The 25,533-nt window shown below is 42.5% G+C and overlaps 1 protein-coding gene across 1 annotated transcript in view; it reads left to right on the top strand.

The window, feature by feature from the left end:
- The window catches only part of MIPEP (mitochondrial intermediate peptidase), a 110,026-nt gene that overhangs the window by 50,082 nt on the left and 34,411 nt on the right, over positions 1 to 25,533 (top strand). The window contains exons 14-16 of the mRNA XM_075919264.2: positions 721 to 830; positions 11,635 to 11,709; positions 19,062 to 19,181. Coding sequence (XP_075775379.2) covers positions 721 to 830; positions 11,635 to 11,709; positions 19,062 to 19,181 — 305 coding nt within the window. The remainder of the gene's footprint in view (positions 1 to 720; positions 831 to 11,634; positions 11,710 to 19,061; positions 19,182 to 25,533) is intronic.

Genomic DNA, 25,533 nt, shown 5'->3' with positions numbered 1-25,533 from the left:
GTTCTTCCACTTTTTTTGCAGAAGAGCAAACGCACTCTTTCAGGGAGCCCTGTATACCTTGTTCTACGAGGAATAAGGGCTCCTCCGAAAGAGGAGGCTTTTCCACCGTTTGGCCCCATCTAACAGAACAAAAGTAAAGGTGTTTGGGGAAGAGGGAGAGGAAAGAAGAATTTTGCTTTTTAAAATGCCATTGGGTGATTGCAAAATATTCACTTCCTCAAATTTATTTAGAACATGTTTTGAACCTGCAAAAATGCTTTCACCTGAAGACAGGCTAATATAAAACAGACCTATGAGCTCAGCAAACAGACGAGAGATACGAACTATGCTTGTGAGTGGAATTAATGCAGAGTTTGATTTACATTGTGACCGGATTTAGGTTTAGGACAATTAAGAAGATTTTGTGTTTTATGTAGGGCCAGATTGGCTGTAGCTTGGTTTAGTTTAGCAAGGTGTGGTCCACAGCTTTATAAAGTGTCTTACCCAGCTGTTCAAATATTTTTTACTTTGTGATTTATAGTAAAATTTGTAGAAGAAGAAGAATGAAGTTTTTCTGCCAATACGTGCAGTAATGGTATAGAAATAAAATGCTGACTTAAGGAATGAAGGACTATTACAGATCACAGTCTGAACTAAATGCTAACAAGCTCGTGGAAAAACAGAATATGTTCTAATGTAAATAGCAGTGTACTCATATTCTTAATTTTTTTCCTCCCCTAGGGACCAGATGTCCCACTGACTTTGCTGAAGTTCCCTCTATTCTGATGGAATATTTTGCAAGTGACTATCGAGTGGTTAATCAGTTTGCAAGACATTATCAGACTGGCCAGGTAGGAAAAATCAACATTCAGACTACTTAAAATATAATCAAATTTATTAAATGAGAGAATTGTTTTTTTTAGTTTATATCTAGGGCCTTACCATATTCACAGCCATATGCAAAACACGTCATGGACCATGAAATCTGGTGTTCTCCTGTGAAATCTGGCCTTCTGTGTATTTTTATCCTATAGTATACCTATTTCATGGGGGAGACCAGTGTTTCCCAAATTGGGGGTCCTGACCCAAAAGGGAGTTGCAAGGAGATCACAAGGTTCTTTTAAGAGAGTATTGCCACCCTTAATTCTGCTCTGCCTTTAAAACTGGGCAACTGGAGAGCAGTGGATGTAATGTTGCCAGTTCTGGAGGCAGCACCCTGTCAGTAGCCGTGCAAAAGTAAGTGTGGCAATACCATACCCATTTCACCCTTACTTCTGTGCTGCTGCTTTTCAGTGCTGGGCACCTGGAGTCTGACAGCTGCTGTCCTAAATTCCCTCTAGAGTGTTCCAGCCCTGGCCCCACCTCCAGCAGCTGCTAGCCATGCAGCCCCGCCTCGGGAACAGCTGGGGTCAAGGCCAGGTGGCGGCTGCTGGAGTGGGAGCCAGGGCTGTGGTACTAATAGCACTGCGCTCCCGGCCCCGGAAGCAGCTGCACTGCAGCCCCAGTTGCAGCACATGGGGCAGTCTCCTGTCACAGGGCCCCACCCCAGGAGCAGCTAGGCAGCCACTGTGTGGCTCTAGCCCCAGTTTCAGCCCTACACTGAATATAGTAATTGATTTGGAAATATTACATATTAGCTTAGTACATATTCTGTGTATCAACAAAAGCACGCTCTTCAGTTCCACAGACTTCTATGGTCGAAGAGCTGTCAACTCGTGAGGCATTTGGGATTTTGCCAGAAAATACAAGCCAAAACAAGTACCTTCTAAACAGTCTGATCCAAAACCCATGGAAGTAAATGAAAAGAGTAGACTTTGGCTCAGTTCAAGAAGGGTCCCTGTGAAACATGTTAACTCAGAGGTAAGCAAAAGGGCCTCCATGGGCTGGATCTGGCCCACCAAACAGTTTGATCTGACGCATGGAGGCCCTGTTGCTCCCCTGTCCTCAAGCCAATTAGGGCCTAGGGAAGGGGGAGCACCCAGTGCTTAGTCAACCCTGGCAGTTGACTCTAAGGACTGCGTGCTGGAGGGCAGGGAGCAAGAGACTTTGCGTGCTTCCCCCCGACCTTCAGGCCAATCAGGGTGGGGGGAAACGTGCAAAGTCTCCTTCCACCCTGCCCCTGTCCTGCAAGGAGACTTTGTATGTTCTCCTCACCCCCAAACCCTGACTGACCTGGGGGTAGGGGGAGCACGCAAAGTTTCCTCCCACCCTGCAAGGGGTGAGGCACTTAGTCAGCTTCCAGCTACTGCTCAGCTGGCAGTAGACTCTAAGCATAGTGCTCCCTTGCAGGGTGTGGGCAGGGAGCAAGGGACTTCACACAGTCTCCCTCCCCCAGGTCCTAATTGACAGAGCTCACAAAGTCTCCAGGGGCATGGGTGCTTAGAGAACCGCCAGCTGTTCAGAACAGCTGTTGGTTCTCTCTCTGGCAGGGCAGGGGCAAAGACTTCATGTGCTCCCCACCCCTAGATCAATCAGGGTCTGTGGGTGGGAATATATGGAAGTGTCCTGGCTCTGCCCTTTCTGCTTGTGGCCCTGCCCTTTCTGGTGGCCCAGGGCCACTTCAAAAATTTCTGAAGTGTCCAGCGGTCCAAAAATTGCCCACATTGTTTTAACTCCTTTTTACCAGTCTTTTTCCATATTTCCAACTGCAAAGATTTTCTTTAACCTTGCTAACTAAGTGGAAAGTTAGGATTACTCAGATCAAAATAAAGTTGTTGAATTTACTCCTATATCATTCTTCTTCAGAGATTTATGAATAAGGATAACTATGATCCAAACAGTATAAAAGTTTTGGCACACTGATATTGGTAAATACATGTTTTCATTCTATTAACCCACAACATTTTCACATTACAATATCATCTGTTTTGTTTGGGGTTTTATGTACATAAAGCGATTCTGTGTTAGGCTACAGCAAGGATCCCTTCACCATAAGCAGAGGAAATTAGAAGAAAACAGTGACAGAGGATGGAGTGACTGTTGCTGGCTAGCTGTTTGTGCATGGCAACAAAACACAATTTATATTTTAAGCCATTTCAGAGATACTAAGCAGTGAACAATATATTGCAAATCTGTTTCAGATGCTTTGCTGCCAAGTTTCAGTGTACTTAAGCATTGCAGTGTGTTGCATCCACCGTGGTGATCTGCAGTTAATTTCACAAAGCAGGAGAGTATTACATAGCATGAGAAACTTTCAACAGACATCTATAAAGTCACAAACATTCAGTGTTCTATTTCAGCAATATGAGAATAGTTGGAAATATTTTGCTGTCTGCTTCTACAATAACTTTTTAGGATTGAATAAAATAGATTGTATAGTGTCTATTAACATTGAAATTGTTGGTGAGGTTGGACTTACTGTTTAGTGCTGCTTACTGGAGGTTTCCACAGCACTAAATAGTGTTATTCACCTTTACTAAAGCGGTAAACATCTGCTTTCATGTGGGACACTCAACCCTGTAAGGTGTTAAGGGTGCTCAGCAGTAGTGTGTTCATCCTTTGGCAGGTTTTAACCCATATAACATATTTTTTTCCAATCTTTGTATTTATTTCAACAATATTACTTTCTAGAATGCTTAAGTATAGTGTTCAAAAATTATCAGGTTATCTGATTGTATATGGATTCAGAGCATGAGTACATTTTGGTCTTCAGGGAAAAACATCTGAAAGAGATTTGTGTAACATCATTTACTGCTTTGTGTCTTCAAAATAGTTTAAATTTAAACCAGTGTTTCCCAGGGGGGCCGTAGGCCCACTTTGGGAAAGCCACTAGTGGGCCCTCTATACTTTGTTTACCTAAAGGTTCCATAGCCACGGAGCCTCGCGGCTCCCATTGGCTCCATTGGAATTGGATTTGTTTCCAGCCGAGGGGAGCCACAGGAAGCAACTTACCACTAGCGGCTTCCCCAAAGTGGGCCGGCAGCCAGCTTTGAGAAACACTGATCTAAACCATGTTTTCTTGCAGTGCACAAGATAATAACTGTCTAGCACTTTCTTTTAAATTTCTTCTGTTTATTGATTGTAGATCCTTGCCCTTGTATGGCACAGAATTATTGTTTGCCAGGGAGGAACTAAATTGAATGAGCGTTGATGTAGAAATTCAATCTCTTGGGGAAACAAGACTGTATTAGGCAGTAAAATTAGGAATGGAGCCTGGAGCTACTGTATGACATACAAAGTTTTGAACTGTTGTTTTAACTATTAATTTTTAAAATTTAGATTATATTTATAAACCACTGTTTGGAGTCTAGCTATTTCTGCCTTTTCTTGTCTTCAGTAATTTAGAAAACTGATGTAAAAGATTTCTCTCTCAGATTACATATGAATAAACCGTAGAAATTAGGGAAAATGCCTATTTATTACGATATTAGCCATCAGAAGCAACTGCTTTATTTAATCTTGCTAAATAGATTCTGTAATAACCTTTGGTTTCACACACTTTCTAACTTCACAGAAAATTGACCTTTTGGGGCTTCGATTTTCCATGCTTAGGCTCTGCCTGAAGGGGATTTTTTTGTGTGTGGAAAGTTTGAGCGAAATTCCCTTCAGCTGTTTGATTTTGTGAGCATGAAAACAAAATCCTCTTTATCCATTATGAAAATTATTCTAACCACACTCGGGTGGGGGGGGGGGGGGAATGGATATGGCACAAATAGCTGAAGTGTGAAACTTGGCAAAGGCATTAGCACCAAATTCTGTTTTTTATGCAAACAAGGCATCCCTTTAATTTTCCTCTTATGATAAAGGAATTCAGACTGCATCCTACTGCTCCTTATAAAGTTAGTTGTAGTAGGATAAGGTTCTGGGCTCACAGTCTTTGTTGTGGATTGATTCCTGTTTTTTTTTTTTGTAGGGAAAGCAGTTGGCTTGATTTTTAAAACACGTGGATGCTTAAAAATTAAGTGTGTATCAACAGAAAATTAATTCTATAGAAATACTCTTGATACATGTGTGTGCAGCTGGATGAAGGGGTCTGATCCAGAACCCACTGGTCATTAAAAGACTCCCTTTGTCATCTATAGGTTTTAGATTTGTTCATGAGTGAGCACTGATGGGTTTACAGGAACTTGCAATTTTCAATGGCAAAATTAACAAATTGTGTGAACTGAGTCCAAAAAGCTAAACAGCCCAAAAGTACTGTCTTCTGTGAATGCTGCGCTCTTGCAAGCAGCATTCATTGGTCTGTGCATGTGCCACAGCTCTTTTTATGCCTTAAACCAAGGAACCCTGTACCAAGTGGAGTCCTCCCAGTTGGCACTGGTCATGGAACTGAGACCAGTGACCTCTCAGCCGCCTCAGTGAGGGCTCCTGTATAAGGTGGAGTCCTCACAGGCAGCACTGGTTGACCCCTAGAGGTTTTTAAGTCCCAGCTTGACAAAGCCTTGGCTGTGATGATTAGTTAGGGATGGTCCTGCTGAGAGCTCCTGTACAAGGCGGTATCTTCCCAGTGACCTTATACCTGTGCAGAAGCTTCCGGTGCAGCCCGGTACAGTTGCTCCGTGGTCCCTGTGTTTTACATCCATGTCAGCCACTAGTCTAAGAGGTTCCTCTGGAGAGGAGACAGGAGTTGTCCCTATAATGGCCTCCTCCATGGCAGGTCCCACTACAGTGGCCATACTGGACTCCTTGGACCTACCGCCAGATGTAAGCTGGGGGTTCCAGATCAGTCTCTGTTGCTTCGGTCAGGAGGGGCACTCCTTTAGCAGCTCTGGGTCGAGACCTCACCATAAAAGTACAGTCGTCTTGGACACCTGCTTTGCAGCTGTTTGAGGCACTGGTGGAGTCATATTCAAGCTCCCAGTTGGGACACGCTCCAGCCCCCTCAGTCTGGGGAGGACCAATGGCACCAGGTTCCAGGGATGTCTCTGTGCCTGGTGCCACCTGCTTCACAGCACTGCGGTGCCGGTGACCAAGGCTATGTGCCCACAGTACCAGGCCCAGTACCGCAGGTGGAACAGAAAGAAGGGGAGCTGCAAGACCCCTCCTCCTCCTCGTCACCTGATGAGGAGGTAGCTGGGGCGGTGTTGTCGACAATAGGGTGTTATGGACAATAGGGTGCATCAAGACTTATTGAAGTGTTGGGCCTTCTGTTCTCATCTGGGCAGCAGCAGGAGCTCTTTGGATGACACCTTCCAAATTCATTGGAGAATGAATGTGTGTTTTCCTCTCTTCCTCTTGATACCCAAGGTACTGACCAAGGTCCACGACGACAGTGCAGACCTCGTTTTGATAGCACCGGCCTGGCCCAGGCAGCATAAATACACGAGGCTCTATCTGCTTTCAGTAGCACCCCCGAGCCTGCTCCCCATGTTCCAGTCTTTACACTTGATGCCCTGGAGGCTCTGTGGTTGAACGCTTTGGAGCAGCAATGCTTGGAGGGGGGCAGGAAGGTGATGTTAGGTAGTAGGAAGCCGCCTTCTCAGACTATGTAGGCTTCCAAGTGGAAGAGGTTTACCCTGTGGGCTTTACAGAGGAGCACCCAGCCGTTGCAGACTTAAGTTCCATTTATTTTGGCGTACCTTGTGGGGTTGTAACAACAAGGGTTGGCCACCTAGTCCATTAAGGAGCACCTGACCACAATATTGGTGTTCCACCCCAGGTCAGGGGGACCGTTTGATATTTGTGGATCGCTTGGTGAACTGATTCCTTAAGGGCATGGGTAGATTGTACCCTCATGTGAAGGTCCCAGTACCCCAATGGGATTTAAACCTGGGTTTAGCAAAGTTAATGGCTACTCTGTCTGAGTCATTAGCTTTTTGTTCTTTATTTTATTTATCAATGAAAGTTGTGTTTTTGGTGGCCATAACTTCAGCCAGACGGGTTTCTGAACTAAAAGTGTTGATGTCAGAACCTCCTTATACTGTTGTCCTTAAAGATAAGGTTCGGTTTAGACTCCATCCTTCGTTCCTCTCGAAGGTGGTTTCCCAATTTCATGTGTTGCAAGACATTTTTCTGCCCGTGTTTCATCCTAAGCCCTTGGGACAGGTCCCTACATTCCCTGGATGTCAGGCAGGCTTTAGCTTTTTACCTGGAACGTATATGCTGTTCAGGAAGTCTAATCAATTGTTTGTTGCAATAGCAGAGAGGATGAAGGGGCTGCCCGTTACGGCCCAGAGGATATCTTCCTTGATCACAGGATGTATTTGAACTTACTACGAATTAGCAATCGTGCCAGCCCCTCAACTGTCCGCCCATTCAACTCATGCGCAGGCCTTGTCAATGGCCTTTTTGGCACATGTCACCGTCCAAGACATTTGTCGAGTGGCCATGTGATCCTTGGTGCATATGTTTACATCCCACCATGCCATTCAACGTCATGCTAGGGAGGATGCCATGTTTGGAAGAGCAGTATTGCAGACTGCAGACCACCGATCTCTGACCCCACTGCTGGGCAGCTGCTTGGGAATCATCTAATTTGGAATGCTCATGAGCAATCACTTGAAGAAAAGACAGTTTTACCTTTTGTAATTGGTGTTTTTTGAGATGTGGTGTTCATGTCCATTCCAAAACCCTCCCACCTCTCCTCTGTTGCATTACTTCCGGCAAGAAGGAGGGGTGGTCGGCAGGGTACTATATACCTAGTAATACTGGCGCCACTCTAGGGGTCTCCCCTGCTGATCTGCGGTATTCAGCTAGGAAAAATGATCCTGGCAACTGTGCATGTGGCACGCATACACCTAATTTGGAATGGACATGAGCAATACATCTCGAAGAACATTAATTACAAAAGATAACCCACTTTTCCTCAAGCTATATTCCACTGCCTGTTCTCTTCCTCCTCTGCTCTGAATCATTCATGATTTCATGGTAGAGAAGGAACTAGAGAGGTGATTGGACCTCTTCACACTTTGTCCTTGGTTTGAAGACTGAGGAGAGGTAGGGCACATGCGCACACCTGCGAACACCACTTGCAATAATTCTCCAACTCTGAGCACATGCACACTCAGAGGAGTCTATAAATGTGGCCACGAATCTTGAGAACCCCCCATTTCCCAGAAGATGAGTATCTTTCTGTTCAAGAAAATTCATACAAAGCTTTTTTTTTAAGGAATTAAATACAATACACATACCTGTGTTTAATATTGAGGTTCAAATGCACAGTAAAAATCACTGAAATGCAAGTGTTAAAGCACCAAGAATGATCATTAAAACACCTTCTGAACATTTACTCTTGCGTGTTCTCATAATTTTGTTTATGTGTAGCAATATGCTGTTGGTGGTGGTGAATGTCTAAATTAAACCATTTTTAAACTTCATGTTTTTTTGAAGGCTGGCTTAAAAAGGTCATTGTTTCAACCATTTGTGAGTTGTCCATTATGTCTAGTATTATAAACAGATGGAATTACAGAGGCGGTGTTTTATTAATCTAATTAAATGGGCCCTGATAATCAGAAATATCGATATGATTTTCCTACTGTACAATATTAAACAGCTAAATATGGTTTGGAAGCACAAATACCTGGGCTTTCTCAGCCGTTATGGCAAGCACTGTAAAATTCATGCCAAGCTCTTAGTTTCCTGAACATAAAAGACAGGAAAAAAGAATTTAAAATAAAAAAAAATTGCATGGTTATTCAGTCAAAACAATCTTAGCCAAAGCTCAGCATAGTCCTTTTTTTTTTTTTTCTTCCCAGTGAGTGGGTATTAAAATTCCTGGTTTTATTAGAGAGCCCTTCTTTTAGAGTAAGATAAATAATAGTTCTACAGCTGGAGCTTTAACTCTGTTGCTTTTTGTTGAGGGTGATTACTGCATTTGGCAAACAGATGGAATGGAAAAGAGAACAAAATAGAAAAGTATGGGGAAATACAGCTTTCTGCTGATGTGTGCAAGAAGTGGTGTGTTGGTCAGTCAGGGACTGGTGCCTGAGGCCAATGGATCAGCCATGACATTTCTAAACCTTGGCTTGCTTCCCCAGTCCAAAATGCCATCTGCCTGGAAAGAGAGAGACATGTGGAGACTCTCAAACTAGACAAGGCTGAATAAACTGCCTCAGGGTATGTCTATACTGCAGCATTTTTCTGGAAATATTATACTACTGTTCACACCGCTATTGCATTCTTTTGACAGAAAGTCGAAAGAATGGAGGGCTTTTTCCAACAGCGATAAACCTCTTTGTATGAGGAAGAAGCCTTTTCCAAAAAAAAGCTTTTTCTGGAAAAGGTATTTGTGGACACACAAAAGGGAATTCTTTCAAAAGAAGAGGCCTCCAGAAAATAATACAGAAAATAATACAGGTGCCCTGGTGGCCACTCTATCCATACTAATCACAACTTAAATACAACATCGGGTCCAATCAATATGGAAGCTACCTTTCGAAAAAGCAGATTGCTTTTTCTTTGTGCTTTTGCTGTGTGGATGCTCTTTCGAAAAAAGTTTTTCCGGAAGATCTCTTCTGGAAATCTTCTTTCAAAAGAAGCTTGCAATTTAGACGTATCCTCATTCTGTCATGCTGTTTTTGTTTCCCAAAGTCTCTAGAGTCCCATGTTCTTTTCATATCCACCAGTTAAACCTAAATTCTGACATCAATATTAGTCATTGTTTTCTTCTTGCTTGTGAATTATCTTCTCACACATCCCTGCCATATCCATAGCTCCCTTGGTTTATGCAGACTCAGGATTTGTCTTTTTTCTTACTTTTTCTATCAACAGGCATTGTCATAAGTTACTATGATTTCTTGATAACTTTTATCTACTTGCTGCTTATGGCCATGTCTACACTACAAGGTCAAATTTATTAAGGTTGATTTCTTACCACCCAATTTTATAAAGTGGAAGATCCCTTTGTCCTATGGTGCTACAGGGTGTCCCCGTTATACGTTCAAGATACTTTAAAAAAAAGTGGATGTGTAGCAAAAGGACATAAAGCAGGGAATTTTTTCCATTTGTGCAAATTGGTGTGTGTGTGTGTGTGTGTGTGTGTGTGTGTGTGTGTTCAGGGAATGGAAGGACTTTAAATGGAACCGTTCCCACAAGGGTCAACAATGCTAGTGCAGAACCAATGTTTACTGGGGTGACTTACAGTGGGGACACCCTGTATTAGATCAGTCTACATATGATTACTTCAGTTAATCTATTAACTTGTTATCTGTTGCTGCTTTTTTGTCTCTTTACACTCAATATCCTTTTCTTGCTTAGCTATACTACTGGCTTCTAAATCTTCTATTTCAAAATCATCACATTAAGCTAAACAAGCAGGAGTTTATGTTCAGGCAAGAATTAGCACTGGAATAGCAATAGTACTGCAGAACAGCGATGTCCATAGGTCCAGTTTTGTAGGTTGAAATTGAACAGCTGCGTCTAGCAAAATAAGACTAGCAAAATAATGAGCATTACATTATCCCCTTTGCAAGATAACATTGCATTTATCTGTGGAAATAAAAGTTATGCGATCCTGACAAGTGACTGCAAAAAAAAAAAAAAAACCCACCTGTGCAACGTGAGAGTTCTTATTGGTTTTTAGCTTCCAGATTCCATGTAGTTAATTGATAACATTTTTCTCGCTTCTTTATAACTTAGTATGCAGTTTTAATGTATTTTTATTCAATGAACATAGTTTGCTATCAAGTCACAATTTTTAATCTAAACATATGCTATGGGACCAGAATCTGTAAATTTTGATGTACTAGTTCTTAAACACGTCAACACACTGTAAAAATTCAGGTATGCTATTTGAGTTCTATGTAATAGCAAACATCTGTGTTATAGTGCAGCACCATTATTTTAAACCTGGTTAACATATTTAAAACTACTTACAAAAGAATATGTTTATTCGGAAGACTGATGTATTGAAGTGCTTGAAGATGTACTGACAAGAAGTTAGGGCCAGGCGTTCATCTACTACTATTTTGAAAAGTAAGGCATTAAACAGTCTCTGGATGTATTTATAGAGATCTAAATGGAAAACCAGAAGGGAAAACTATATTGAATATTGGGAAAAATCTGTCAGTCTTGCAAGGGATGTGGTGGAGTAATTAAAATAATTTTTGCCATGTAAATGTGAAACACAGATTGGGTTTTACTAAAAATATCAAGAATCCTGTTCAGTCTCACAAAGCATCTTCATGCTGGTAAAAAGGTAGGATCTGAATCAGTAAAGTTAAGGAGTAGAATCCTATTAACTTCATTTGAGATTGGATCAGGCCCATATGGATTTGTACTAAACATGCTTAGACATCAAAACAATTTTATTTCTAATATCTGCTACTGGAGATTAAACTGGATGGACCCTGGAGCACTGCCTGTGATAGCTGTTTTTATTGCCTGAAATAATAGGTACATGTTGATAAAAAAGTATTGTTTTATAAATATGCACCCATAAAAAAATAAAGCTTTTATAAATATGCACCTATGAGACAATCCCAGGTTGGTAGTTCCTGCATTGGCATTGCTTATTATGTCTACCATTCTATATTTGCATGTTCAAACTTTTTGTTTGACAAATTGATACTTGATGAAATTTCATAGTGTCTTCTGCTTTGTCAGTTTTTCAATCCAAGGTGTTTTCTACAAGTCATAATAGTTTTAAAAATTACAGAAAAATCCATTACATTTTACTTTCATGTTCTCTAGTTGTCTTTCTTAGTCAGAAGTTAAGTACTATAAATGTTCTCAGTGCACTCAGTTCTAAATGTATTGTGGCTTTTTTCTTTCTTTAAGTCGCTACCCAAAAGCATGGTGTCACGACTCTGTGAATCTAAAAAGATTTGTGCTGCAGCTGATATGCAACTTCAGGTATGTTCTTTGGTTTCAGGTTTTTCCTGGACTTAAATCTGAAATGACATTCTAAAACATATCAATGTAAGTTGACTTTTTGAAATCTTACAATGTTTTGTAATTTAACACAGCTCCGTGATGTATCTGTGCCATCTAAACAAATGCAAAATATTTAAATTGAATTTGTTTTCAACTTCATTTTAATTTGTTTTGATCAACATTGTCAATTGTCTGCATAAAGTTTGGTATTTTAATACGGATTTAGATGTTTATCTTTAGGTACACAGCTTTGAAAATGGTTGCCTTTCACACTTAAGTTTTAACAGCAAGCCATGAATTAAAATGGGATTTGATATTTTGTTCTTTTTTTAAATCTCATATATAAATTGGGAGGGAAAATAGTATGCAGAAGTAATCATCTCTGATGTATTTACTTCGGCCATCTTTTTCAAACCCAGAGTGCCTAAACTTAAGCTCCCAGACCCATTTTAATATTAATCCCAAATTAATTATTAGACATATGAGGCACCTTTAAATCTCACTAACTCTGTGTGAACTGGAGATGCTTAGCATGTTTTTAAAAATCATCCTAGTTAACTCTCATATTGATTCACCTTATTATATTGTTATAGTTGTTGCTCAGATAATGCAGTTCTGTCTGACTCTCTTTCAAAACAGCAGTTTTAGCACTTTCGTTAAAGTGCTAAACCAGAGACTTCTCATGCTTCTCTATCACCAGATTCTGATTGGCCTGGGGGTGGGGGAGCATGTGAAGTCTCTCTCCCCACCCTGGTACCTAGAGACAATTGCCAGCCGTTTTAAAGCAGCTGGCAGTGCTCTCTTGACGCCGCAGCAGGAGAATACCTTGTGCACTTCCCTAGTCCCCAGGCCTACCATGGTCTGAGGCCAGGATAGTGCACAGAGTCTCTCGCCCCCTGCTGGTGCTTCCCTCTGATTCCACGTCCCCCTGGCAGGGGAGGAGACTTTGCATACTTCCCTGTCCCCAGGTCTGGATTGGCCTGAGGGCAGCCGTGGGTTGGATCCACCAGCTTGGTGGGCTGAATTTGGCTCACGGAGGCTCCTTTGCCCCAAGACTATGTCCTTCTCTACAAACAACAATTTTATGAACTTAAATAAAATTGATTTTTAAAATATGTTGATTAAACCAGTGGAAACCATTGCATGGACACTTTTATTGATTTAAAACTGGTTATGGTAGTTAAGCTTATATTATAAGTTTATATAAAGTTGAGTATCCAGGTTTGCACTAATTTAACTAAGTCAGATTTTAAATCACACTTATAGTTAAATCATTGCAACTTTGGGTGTCACTGATCATTATGGGTGCCATGAGAGGCGAGTGATGTGTGGAGGAGTGCCACTATACCTTTGTCATGTGAAAGTTGTGGAATACCTCTAGCAATTTTGATTTTGGAATGCATAATTTTTGCTTATAATTTTTTCAGATGCAGATAAATGCTGTGCTACTATATCTAAGAGAAATACATGAGAGAGATTGTTTGCAGTTTAGAAGGAATCCATACAAAAATTAAAGCAGAATTGCTCTGAAGTGTACAGCAGTTCCGAAAAAGCAAAAGTTAATACTGATGCATGAATACTCAAAACAAATACCCTGTTCAGGAGAGTTGCTAATTTTGATTAATCTTCCAGAGTACAGACCAATAATTGACTAGAAATTCTGAAGTGAAGGACATGTGCTTTCAAACACAGGGGCTACGTCTACATTGGCCCCTATTACGGAATAGGCATGCAAATGTAGCACTTTGGAAGAGGCAAATCCATGGGGGATTTAAATATCCCCCGCGGCATTTGCATTTTCATGGCCGCCGCTTTTTTCCGGCTTGGAGATAAGCCGGAGAAAAGCGTCCAGACTGGTGCGATCCTCCGGAATAAAGCCCTATTCCGGAGGATCTCTTATTCCTACTTGCAAGATTTAAAGGTTCCTACTTGCAAGTAGGAATAAGAGATCCTCCGGAATAGGGCTTTATTCTGGAGGATCGCGCCAGTCTGGGCGCTTTTCTCCGGCTTATCTCCAAGCCGGAAAAAAGCGGCGGCCATGAAAATGCAAATGCCGCGGGGGATATTTAAATCCCCCGCGGATTTGCCTCTAACAAAGTTCTACATTTGCATGCCTATTCCGTAATAGGCGGCCAGTGTAGACACAGCCAGGCATTCTTTGTTCAATAATATATGTACTAGAAATAGAGCCCAAGGATTTCCTTTCAGGAGTCAGTTTCTATTTATCCTGGATCAGAGTTGCCATAAGTATTTGACTGTCTTTCAGTGCATCTTCAGATTAGCTAACAGTAATGCCTGCAGGTGCTTATACTCTAAAAACTAATCCCAGATAAAAGGATTACTTGATGGTCGTTTGTTATTTATTTCACATAAATTGTCCCTAGAGATGGTGCATGATGGTGTATATAGAGTTCATTCATTCCTTTGTAGACATGTGTATTGTTTTCTGTCATTATTTGAGGTTATAATAATTGAAAAACTTTTATTTTAATGTAGGTGTCTGGATACATTCTCCTGTGTGTGTGTGTCAATGTCTAAATGACCACATTCATTGCACACAAATAGATAAAGAGCTTACTTATAACTGAAAACTTCAACTCTTTTTGAGGAAAAATAGATTAGCAGCTCTTTGAGGGCTAAGTGCCATACATGCCATTTGTCACTTGACTTTTCTGAAACTGAAAATGTTTTGAATTTTCTAAGAGTGGTGAAATATCAGATGTGTTTTAGCCTATTCAAAAAATAAATACAACAATTTTCAGATAACTTCTACTAATTTGTATGGCGTCTAAAAATAAGAGATTGATATTAAATTGCCTTTTTATCCATAAACAGCAACTTTGCTATAGTAAATTCAGTTGCAGTAGTCTCCAGCAGATCCTTTAGAGAGACAATGAAACCTGAGTTCTGTACTCTGCATTTAAATGCACATCTTCTCAATAGGCATATTTTTGTCATATGGAGTAAATTTCTGGAAATTTAGGCCTTCAGTAATGTTGGTACAAGTATAGCTCATTACATAATTACTTGTAACAAGTAGACAGAGAGCTAGAAAGAGTTGGAACCAAATAAGCTAATGAATGTAATAATTTATAATAATTATTGTATTATCACTGCCTCCTTTTATTAAGGTTTAGTTGCAATATATACTGATAGTAGAAATTTATCAGTATCTAAAGGCTTAAAAATAGGGTCCCTTCGCAGTGTGAAATGTCTTTCATTCCCATTGCTATGGCAAGTAAACATAACTATGGCTCATAGTTAAAGATACTTCTGTATGTAAAATCATCAGTGTTTATTTTCAAGGATGGATTTATTTTTACTGAGAGTTCCTGGTGGGCTGTGTCAGAACTTCCTTCTGACACACACTGTATGTGCCAGGGAATGGGGGAGCTTGTAATTCTGTAGCTCTCTTTCTCCATTATTCCTTAAGACAGTGTTTCTCAACCTTTTTTTATAAAGTACCCCTTTTTAAAAAATAAGTACCCCCCAGTACCTACAGTTTTCAGAGACACAACATATTTTTTCTACCATAGCAACACATTTGTTTCAATAATTTAATCATAGCCAGCGGGCGATGAAATTTTTGGGTGTAAAAAGTACAGAAATAATAAAGCGTTCTAAAACTTAAAACAAAAATTCAGTTCTCTCCAAATTTCAGTTGTGTTGAGAGAAATATGGGGGGTATATCAAGTACCCCTAAGGGTACTCATACTCTGATTGAGAGATAGAAATGTAGCCGTGTTAGTCTGGGGTAGTTGAAGCAAAATGCAGGACAATGTAGCACTTTAAAGACTAACAAGATGGTTTATTTGATGAGCTTTCGTGGGCCAGACCCACTTCCTCAGATCAAATAGTGGAAGAAAGTAGTCACAACCATATATACCAAAGGATACAATTTAAAAAAATGAACAAATATGAAAAGGACAAATCACATTGCAGAACAGAAGGAGGATGCGGGGGGGTGGGAAGGGGGAGGAAGGAAGGTAAGTGTCTGTGAATTGCTGATATTAAAGGTAGGGAGAGTGGGATGTTTGTGAGTTAATGGTATTACAGGTGATAATTGGGGAAACTGTCTTGATAATGGGTGAGAAAGTTCAAAGACTTGTTAAGTCCTTGTCCGTAAGTGTCGAATTTTAACATGAATGACAGTTCAGAGGATTCCCTTTCAAGTGCAGATGTAAAAGGTCTTTGTAGAAACTGCCCTAAGCAACCTACCTCACCAGTCTTCAGCAGAGGGTCCAGGAACAGATTGCAGAAGTCCTGACTCCCACTTCTCTGTTCAGACCACAAGAGCATACATTTATGCCATAGAAAAGCAGTTTTTGAATGTCTTAACAGAGTTTTATCATTATGAAAATCTAGCTAAAAGGTTTATCAAGCTGCCATATGTTTGGAAGAGAGTAATGTAATCCTTAGGAAGTGTTTACATTTAGTTGAAAAACTTGGGTCATAATCGAAACCAAATCTATACTAATGAATGAATTCTGGCTAAAGTTGCAAGCTGCCAGTGGGTTTGGATTTTTTTTTTTTTAACCCAATCATAAGACTTTGAAAGAAATAGTTGAGCATGCTACATAAGCCACAATTCCATTTTTGTCAGATCATCTCGACGAGTTCTTTTAAGCACCCCTATCCCTCCTCCAGCATTCTATAAAAACTCAGAGACTCACCTGTGCCACAATATAGGGTGGGTGGTTGCATATAAAAGCCTGGCTCAGCATTAGGGAGTAGCAAGCTAAGTTGCTCAGGCTTTGGCTTCAGCCCCGCATGGTGGGGCTCAAGATCAGGCATGGGCTTTCTGCCCTGGGTTCTATAGAGTCCAATGCCAGCCATGCTTAGCAGATCTTCTGAAACCTGCTTGTAGCCCTGCAGGAGGTGCAGGACCATTACTGAGAACTACTGATGTAAGCAACTCACACAGCTTTTTCACGGTAGTCTCTCTCAAGTTCCCTGTTTCATATACAGATTTTTTTAAATTAAAATGAAATAGAGGGGACCAGAGGTAATAAAAGAAAGGGTCTTTGCCTGCCATTGTGTAGGGGAAGAAAGAAGGAAGCTAGCAGTGTGTGAGAGAATATGACTTGAAGGACAAGCCTGGTGCAGAAGTGGGTGATCCTGGACCCTTTAAGGGATTCCGGCTAAATTTCATTACCCAGAAAGATAATGGAGCAAATAATTATGCAGTCAGTTTGTAGAAAACTAGAAGATAATAGGGTGATAAGTAACAGTATGGATTTGTCAAGAACAAATTGTGTCAAACCAATGTAATAACTTTCTTTGACAGTGTAACAGGTCTTGTGGATAAGGGGTAAATGGTAAATGTGCTGTGTCTTGACTTTAGGAATGCTTTTGATTCTGTTTTACATAGCCCTCTCATAAACAATCTTGGGAAATATAACTTAGATGGAGCTACTATAAGGCAGATACCATTCCCAGAGAGTATTTACCAATGTGTCTCAGTCAAACTGGAAGGGCAAAATAAGTGGTGTCCCTCAGGGATCAATTCTGGGTCTGGTTCAATATCTGCAGTGATCTAGATAATTGTACTTTCTATGCTATCACAAAGCCTATGTACATACCACACCAGGAGGGGTTGCAAGTGCTTTGGACAGGGGTGGGCAATAATTTGTAATGGGGGAGCACTCCAAGATTTTGGCAAGTGGTCAAGGGCCACACTTCCATGGAGGGGGTGTGCGGTCTGGGATGGTGGTTGGGTGCAGAAGGGAGCTTGGGTTAGGGAGTTAGGGTGCAGGAGGGGGTGAGGGGTCTGAGAGGGAGTTTGGGTGAAGGAAGGGGCTGCGATCTGTGACAGGTGCTTAGGGTGCACAGTCTAGGGCTTTTAGGGGTAGAGAAGAGGATTCTGGCCTGGGGGAGCGGCTCTAGGAGAGGGGTGCAAGGTCTGGGGAGGGAGTTGTGACCTAGGTGAAAGGGGCGCAGGGTTTGGGTGGTGACCTGGAGAAGGGTAATAGGGTGCAGGGTCAGGGAAAGGATACAGGTGCGAGAGAAGATTCTGGCCTGGGAGAGAGATCTAGGAGGGGGTGCAGGGTCTGCGAGGGAGTTGTGACCTGGGAGAAGGGGGGAAAAAGGGATACAGTAGTGGCCTGGGGCAGGTAGTCAGAGGGAAGAGCCGGGGTAGGGTGCCAGAGGCAGGCTCTGGCTAAGAGGCGCTAACCTAGGCAGCTTCCAGCCAGCAGCTCCTACAAAAACCTAAGGTAGACTGTCTGCTGCTGTCCAAGGCTGCTGGCTGCCCCACATGGCTCCACTCCAGACAGGAGTGGTCTGAGGTGGGCTGTGGCATCTGGTGCCCCAGGCGGAACACACGATCGGCGCCCCTACCTGCAGGGCCATTAATGGACTGACATCATCATCGTGCGCCCCCTGATATCATCAGGCGTCCTGTTGAAGGCGGTGCACTAGGCGGTGGCCGAGTCCGCCTATAGTCATGGGCCTCCCCTGACTCCCAAGCCTGGGAGGAAAGGGGGATGGAGGCTTCCCATGCTGCCCCTGTCCCAAGCAAAATTCCTGAGCTCCTATTGGCCAATTTTGTTGGCAGGGTGGCGGCAGCATGCCAAAAACCCATCAGCACCTCATGCCATTCTTGGGTCCCATTAAAGTCCCACACGTGCTTCCTTCCTCTTTTCCAGGCACCTATAAAATATCGGTCTCTTTCAGTAGCACTTATTTCCCAATTCCCTTACCTAATATGATGCCTTGAATGCTGACAAATTAAACATTTTTCCCAGAACATGATGATAGCCAAATTCTAGAGGGAACTTGAGAGGTGCCACCTTCTGCCATCCATCTGAAGATACTTCGTGTCCACTGCTTAATCTTCACAGTAGCTGTGATCTTTTGCTCTTTGTGGCCTCGTACACAGCATGTGCATCCTAGTGACGTCAAGTTGGGCTGGGCTATGTCTGTGTCTTAGAACCCAAGAATGATATTTTAAAAGATTTGTTTTTATTAATAAGAATATTTTAAAACTTGGTGCGTTTTTTCAAAAGGCGGACTTCTTTGGTGCATGGATTTCAATTTTGTTTAAGGTAGACAAGTACATAAACTCATGAAGGTTGCCTATCATTTTAAGTTACTGAACAAAGCTTGCAAGATTTTGAGTCCTCTAAATCTTTGTGTCAGCTGGAGTCAAGGGCACTCAGCACATTACCAGGATCAGTCCCTTATCCTTTTATAACGAAAATAGAAGAGCCAGGAAGTGTACATATTTTAAGTTCTCATGGTTTATTCTATTGCCTCTGTCTTTGTTGGTTAACCACATGTCAAATGCCAAGACTGTGAGCCAAAGCTGAATATATGTTTTATCTGTCTAGGTCTTTTATGCTGTTTTGGACCAACTTTACCATGGGGAACATCCTCTAAAGAGGTCTACCACAGAAATTTTAAAGGAAACCCAGGAGAAATTTTATGGATTACCGTATGTACCAAATACTGTGAGTATAACATTTAATTCTTATTCATGCTTAAAAGAAAAAGATGGGTTGGAAATGCTTAGGCCTTGTGACTTTTCCCTTTCCAGCAGAATTAAAATCCCCACATTGCCTATCAGTATAATTCGAAAGAGTGCCTGCTTACTGAGGTTTTGGGCATACGTATCCATTTGTGCCAGTTTAGTAAATTAAGCAAATTGTATAAAACAAGGTGTAAGTCCTTAACATTCAGAGAATCCAACTTTATTATTCCTTTTTCTGAATGAAATTGTGTGTTTAATTGTGTGGAAATTGTATTCTGAAAATGCAGAACTCTTTTTCCTTGGAATTTAAATCACATTTTAATGAAACGAAAAAAGAGAATCACTTGTTTGGTTGTGCACATGTGTACTTTTATCATAGCAAGTCCCGAACCCAGGACCCATCCTGAGTAACTTGTCACCCCTCCCATAATACACTTATGTTCTTTCATTGCTGAATGCTATGCAGGAACCAAATAACCCTTCCCCACAAAGAATGGGCTCCATTGTGTGCATCCTTTTCCTATAAACCCTTCCTGTTCCTTAGGCGGCAGCAGATTCCACTCCCATTGTACCTTCCTCAGCCACAGAATCAGAGGCAGGATATCCCCAGAGAACAGAATGTGTTTAAATAGAATTATATAGAATGATTAGGCATGTGGAGATATTTAATGCTTGTTCATATAATCTTGAACTTTAGAATCCTTCTCCCTCTGCAAATCTCTTTAGGGTGAATGGTAGCCAAGTCACCAGATAAATTCCTTCCTTACTTATTTTGAAAATTGTCTTGTATTCTCTAATCTTCCACCTTCAAAATGTATCCATAGGATGGTGCTTGTAACATTAAGCAACATCTAGAACAGCATAGTATCACCGTTTTAGTACAAGCTTTGGTTGTGACTTGAGCTCACAGTCTCTTCCAGTACAAAAGCTCTAATAGAGCTCTAATAGAGTTATATTGTCAATATACTATCTGGTTTCTTGTATCTAGAATTTGAGGGCATCTGGAGTAGGAGTTTACATCTATGTTAAAAATAAGTTATATTCATCAAGAAACTACATTACAAGAACAGTTAAATACTACTTGTAGTATAGCTCCTGCTACCTGATACATCTAGTGGAAGTTCAAGAGGCATGCCAAACTCTGATGTATTTCAGAGCACTGGATTCAGTAAAATAACAACAACATGAGCATGGAACCAGCAAAAGTTGTGTGGCACTCCACCGTAAAAACAATAGTGAAGAAGTGTTTTGTCCCAGCTAAAGGGACAGAATTTTTATTTAGTCATTCTGCGTCAAATCCACTGGTTGCCGAAGCTGCATCAGAGAGAAATAGGCAACATCAGATATGATCTTTTCCACTTGATAAGGAAGCTAACGAACTGTATTGTTGGCAGATAGCTCTTCTCAGCTACCAGCCTGCAGTTCAGACTAGCAAACTCTCAGGTGTTTATTGCTAAAGTACAACCTTGTGAACTATAACATATTCACATAGTTTTCAGATAAGATTCCAAGCAAGCTTAGAGGACAGTTTGAAACATCATCTAGGAGGGAAACATGATTGTGAAGTTGTCACTGGAAACTGTCATCAGTGCGGCTGAGATGGCTACTTGGTTGTGAGAAGAGTGGCGTGGCTTCACTCATTTGGGTTCCTGAAAAGAGCCAAGCTACTGTAGAGGTTCTGCCCATCAGAGGAAATGTAGCTTTTTAATGAAAAGATGAACATTCATTAAATGTATTATTTTGTAATAATAGTATGAGAATATTAATGAGAGTAATATTAAAAGTAGTAAATGAAACCATGCATTCACACGGCTGTGACTCTTTTGGGTAATGATCACTAATTTGGTTCCTGGCACACTGGAGGTCAGAAAATCACTTGTCTAAAGCATTCAAGAGAGATTTCTAGTCAGTCTCTTTTTGAAAACTTCCAGTGAAGCAGCTTCCTTGTCATCTCTAATTTCTTGCCAGTTGTAACTCATTATTTTCCTTTGCTTTCCTGATTTTTGTTGTCCATACATTCTTGTGCTATTCTGATATTTACTTCCTTGATGACATGCCCCTCCTTCAGTTGCCTGTGTGTGTCCCTTTTGGTGTTTCGATAGCTAAAATCTCCTTGTGCAGCCATATTGGCTTCCTATGACTTATCTTTTCTCTTGCATTCAAATACCTTCAACCTGAGCTTCTTGTATGACATCTTTTGGGAACTGCCAGCCACTTTTCTCCTTTTTCTTCCTTTCCATCTACTGTTTCTGAGTTGGTTGAAATCTGCCTTTCTGAAGCACAGTGTCTTGGTTTGTTGTTCTCATTACCTGCTTTCCTTAGGATCTTGAATTCTATCAAATCTTGATCACTTCCTCCCATGTTCCCAACCAGCTTTGCATTTGCAACTAATTTATCCCAGTGGGTCAATACAAGATTCAAAATGGATGATCTCTTTGTTGTTTCTTCAGAAAATTGAGGAATGTTTTTCCCGAAACATGCTAAGAACTTGTAGGACATGTTAGAATCATAGAATAATAGGACTGGAAGGGACCTCAAGAGGTCATCGAGTCCAGCCCCCTGCCCTCAAGGCAGGACCAAGCTCTGTCTACACCATCCCTGACAGATGTCTATCTAACCTGTTCTTAAATATCTCCAGAGAGGGAAATTCCACCACCTCCCTTGGCAATTTATTCCAATATTTGACCACCCTGACAGTTAGGAATTTTTTCCTAATGTCCAATCTAAACCTCCCTTGCTGCCCATTACTCCTTGTCCTGTCCTCAGAAACCAAAAGGAACAAATTTTCTCCTTCCTCCTTGTGACACCCTTTTAGATATTTGAAAACCGCTATCATGTCCCCCCTTAATCTTCTTTTTTCCAAACTAAACAAGCCCAGTTCATGAAGCCTGGCTTCATAGGTCATGTTCTCTAGACCTTTAATCATTCTTGTCGCTCTTCTCTGTACCCTTTCCAATTTCTCCACATCTTTCTTGAAATGTGGCGCCCAGAACTGGACACAGTACTCCAGCTGAGGCCTAACTAGTGCAGAGTAGAGCGGCAGAATGACTTCACGAGTTTTGCTTACAACACACCTGTTGATACAACCTAGAATCATATTTGCTTTTTTTTGCAACAGCATCACACTGTTGACTCATATTCAACTTGTGGTCCACTATGACCCCTAGATCCCTTTCCGCCATGCTCCTTCCTAGACAGTCGCTTCCCATCTTGTATGTATGGAACTGATTGTTCCTTCCTAAGTGGAGCACTTTGCATTTCTCTTTATTAAACCTCATCCTGTTTACCTCTGACCATTTCTCTAACTTGCTAAGGTCATTTTGAATTATGTCCCTATCCTCCAAAGAAGTTGCAACCCCACCCAGTTTGGTATCATCTGCAAACTTAATAAGCGTACTCTCTATCCCAATATCTACATCATTGATATCTACTCCACTTGTTATCCCTTTCCAGCAGGATTTAGCACCGTTAACAACAACTCTCTCACTACAGTTATCCAACCAATTATGCATCCACCTTATCGTGGCCCCATCTAAGTTATATTTGCCTAGTTTATCAATAAGAATATCATGCGAGACCGTATCAAATGCCTTACTAAAGTCTAGGTATATGACATCCACCACTTCTCCCTTATCCACAAGGCTCGTTATCCTATCAAAGAAAGCTATCAGATTAGTTTGGCATGACTTGTTCTTCACAAACCCATGCTGGCTATTCCCTATCACTTTATTACCTTCCAAGTGTTTGCATATGATTTCCTTAATTACCTGCTCCATTATCTTCCCTGTTTTTCTTTGAGTGATTGCTCACGTCCATTCCATGTAGGTATGCACGGATTGTCGGAAATTTTTCCCTTAGCAGTATCTGTTGAGCCAGCAGGGGAGCCCTTTGGAGTGGCGCCACTGTATCAGCAAATATATACCCCTGCTGGCCCTCCAACCCCTCAATTCCTTTTTACCGCTCATGATGGGCTTTGGTACGTGCTTTTGGTCTTGCTCTGCAAGTGCCTCGTAGAAGTTTTACCTAGTGTTCTAGTTCTTAAAGTTTCACAGTTCATTGTTCTTTTCTAGCTTCTTAAGTAGCTAAATGTTTTATTTAATGTTGAATGCTCAAGCCTGGGGCTCACTTTGCATCCATGGCGTGTTCAGTGAAGCACACCCGGGCCCCAAGGCTTCAAGCCCTGCGAGGAAGTGCCAAAAGCCTGTGCCCTCAGGGACCCTCAGTCAGCCTATCTTAAGTGTCTTGGTGAGGCCCATTTGTCTGAGGCCTGTTAAATCTACAAGGCCTTCAAGCCACGCACCAAATGGAAATGAGAATCTTGCTTGAAGAGTATATGAAGGCGGCTTTACATCCTGCACCAGTGTCCATCCTGGCTCTGGCAACCCAGAGCACACCGGCCTCAGTATGGGAGGCACCCAGCCACTTCCACGCCTCCCTCAAGGCATGTGTCCTCAGTGTGCCCTAAAGTGGGGCACTCGGCACCATCGAGCGCTGTGCCTGGACCATAGTGGTCAGGTCAACACAGCTCCTAACCATGCTGAGACCCCAAACCAGCGGGGGACTTCCCGTAGCCCTCCACTCCGGAGACCTTCAAGGCTGTAAGAGACTTCATCAAGCTGTACTCTTCCCCAACCTCGGTACCAGGCCCAGCCAAGGAGCGTAAGCCAGGATGGCACTTAGTGCCTCGGGCCCGGAAGCGAGGGGTCACCACAGCTCTGCCCCGGTGCCAACAACTTAGATCCTGGTACCAGGTGTGGCACTGCTCCCAGCTTCAGCACTGGCTGCAGCTTCTACGCCCGCCCACACACCGGCACTAGCGCCAGAATTGTCACTGGTACAGGGTCCTCGGACAGTGTCGACAGTGGCACTGGGTTCTATGGCTATCGGTCCTTCCCCACCAGGTGCACAAGTGCTGGCACAAGCCATGCCCCTACCTCCTCCCCAGCACCAGGGCAAGCTGAAGTCTATGTCCTGGCACCTCCCAATAGGGAGATTGCTGGCTGTGGCTGCCACCGCACCACCCTGGTTGACCTTGGAATACTTATTCAGAGGTGGAGTCAGTATGGTCATCCCGGGGCTCTAAATCCAGGTCCCGGCACTGGTCCTATTCCCGCAACCAGTCACAGCCCCGCAGTGCCTCTACGCACCACTGGCAGCAGCAACAATAACCCCAGCCAACCCCGGTACCAGTGCTACAGCAGTCCTGGCCCATACAAATGCAGGCCCTGGCTCAGTGGCCCCGGGAATTACCACCAGAGCCAGGGTGCAGGCCTCTCTAGATCAGAGTCAGTCTTCTCTGAGCCTATGGCCCCTCCCTCAGTGACCCCACCCATGTCAGGACAGTCCCTTCCCCTGGCCAGGCCTCCCCAAGACCCCTTTTGGAGGGAGGGGCCCCTGCTGCTCATTCCTCTACCATGGTCTTGTTTGCAGCCTCACATGCCCCCTCACAAGCCCATGATCCTGAGATAGCAGGCATGGTTGGGCTCTTGTCATCCTCACTGGATGAGATACTCGTTGAATCTCCCCCCCCCCCCCCATACTTTCCATGGACTTGAGGTCCCACCAGGAGCTCTTTCACTGCCTGGACCAGAGTCTGGTGGTCCAGGTGGAGAGGGTGTCAGAGGAATAGGATCCCACAGTCTATATCCTACAGCCCGACACCCCTAACACAGTGTCCTTAGCAGTCAACAAGAACGGCGAAAATCATAGGGCTGGAAGAGACCTCAGGAGGTCATCAAGTCAGCCCCCTGCCCAAAGCAGGACTAATCCCAACTAAAGCAACCCAGCCAGGGCTTTGTCAAGCCAAGACTTAAAAACCTCCAGGGATGGAGACTCCACCACCTTCCTAGGTAACCCATTCCAGTTCTTCACTACTCTCCTAGTGAAATAGTTTTTCCTAATATCCAACCTAGACCTCCCCCACAGTAAGTTAAGACCGTTGCTCCTTCTTCTGCAATCCATCACTACTGAGAACAGCCTCTCTCCATACTCTTTGGAATCTCTCTTCAGGAAGTTGAAGGCTGCTATCAGATCTCTCCCCCCTCACTCTTCTCTTCTGGAAGCTAAATAAGCCCAAATCCTTCAGCCTCTCCTCATAGGTCATGTGCTCCAGCCACCTAATCATTTTGGTTGTCCTCCACTGGACCCACTCCAATGTGTCCACATCCTTTCTATAGTGGAGTGGGGTTGGGGGAGGGAGAACTAGACTCAGTACTCCAGATGTGGCCTCACCAGTGCTGAATAAGGGAGAATAATCACTTCTCTAGATCAGCTGGCAATGCTCCTCCTAATGCAATCTAATATTCCATTCGCCTTCTTGGCTACAAGGGCAC

Source organism: Pelodiscus sinensis, chromosome 1 (genome assembly GCF_052426305.1).
Source record: "Pelodiscus sinensis isolate ZL-2025 chromosome 1, ASM5242630v1, whole genome shotgun sequence".
NCBI classification, from domain to species: Eukaryota; Metazoa; Chordata; order Testudines; family Trionychidae; genus Pelodiscus; species Pelodiscus sinensis.
The sequence above is the reverse complement of the archived record's forward strand: the minus strand, read 5'-3'. Positions and strand labels throughout refer to the sequence as shown.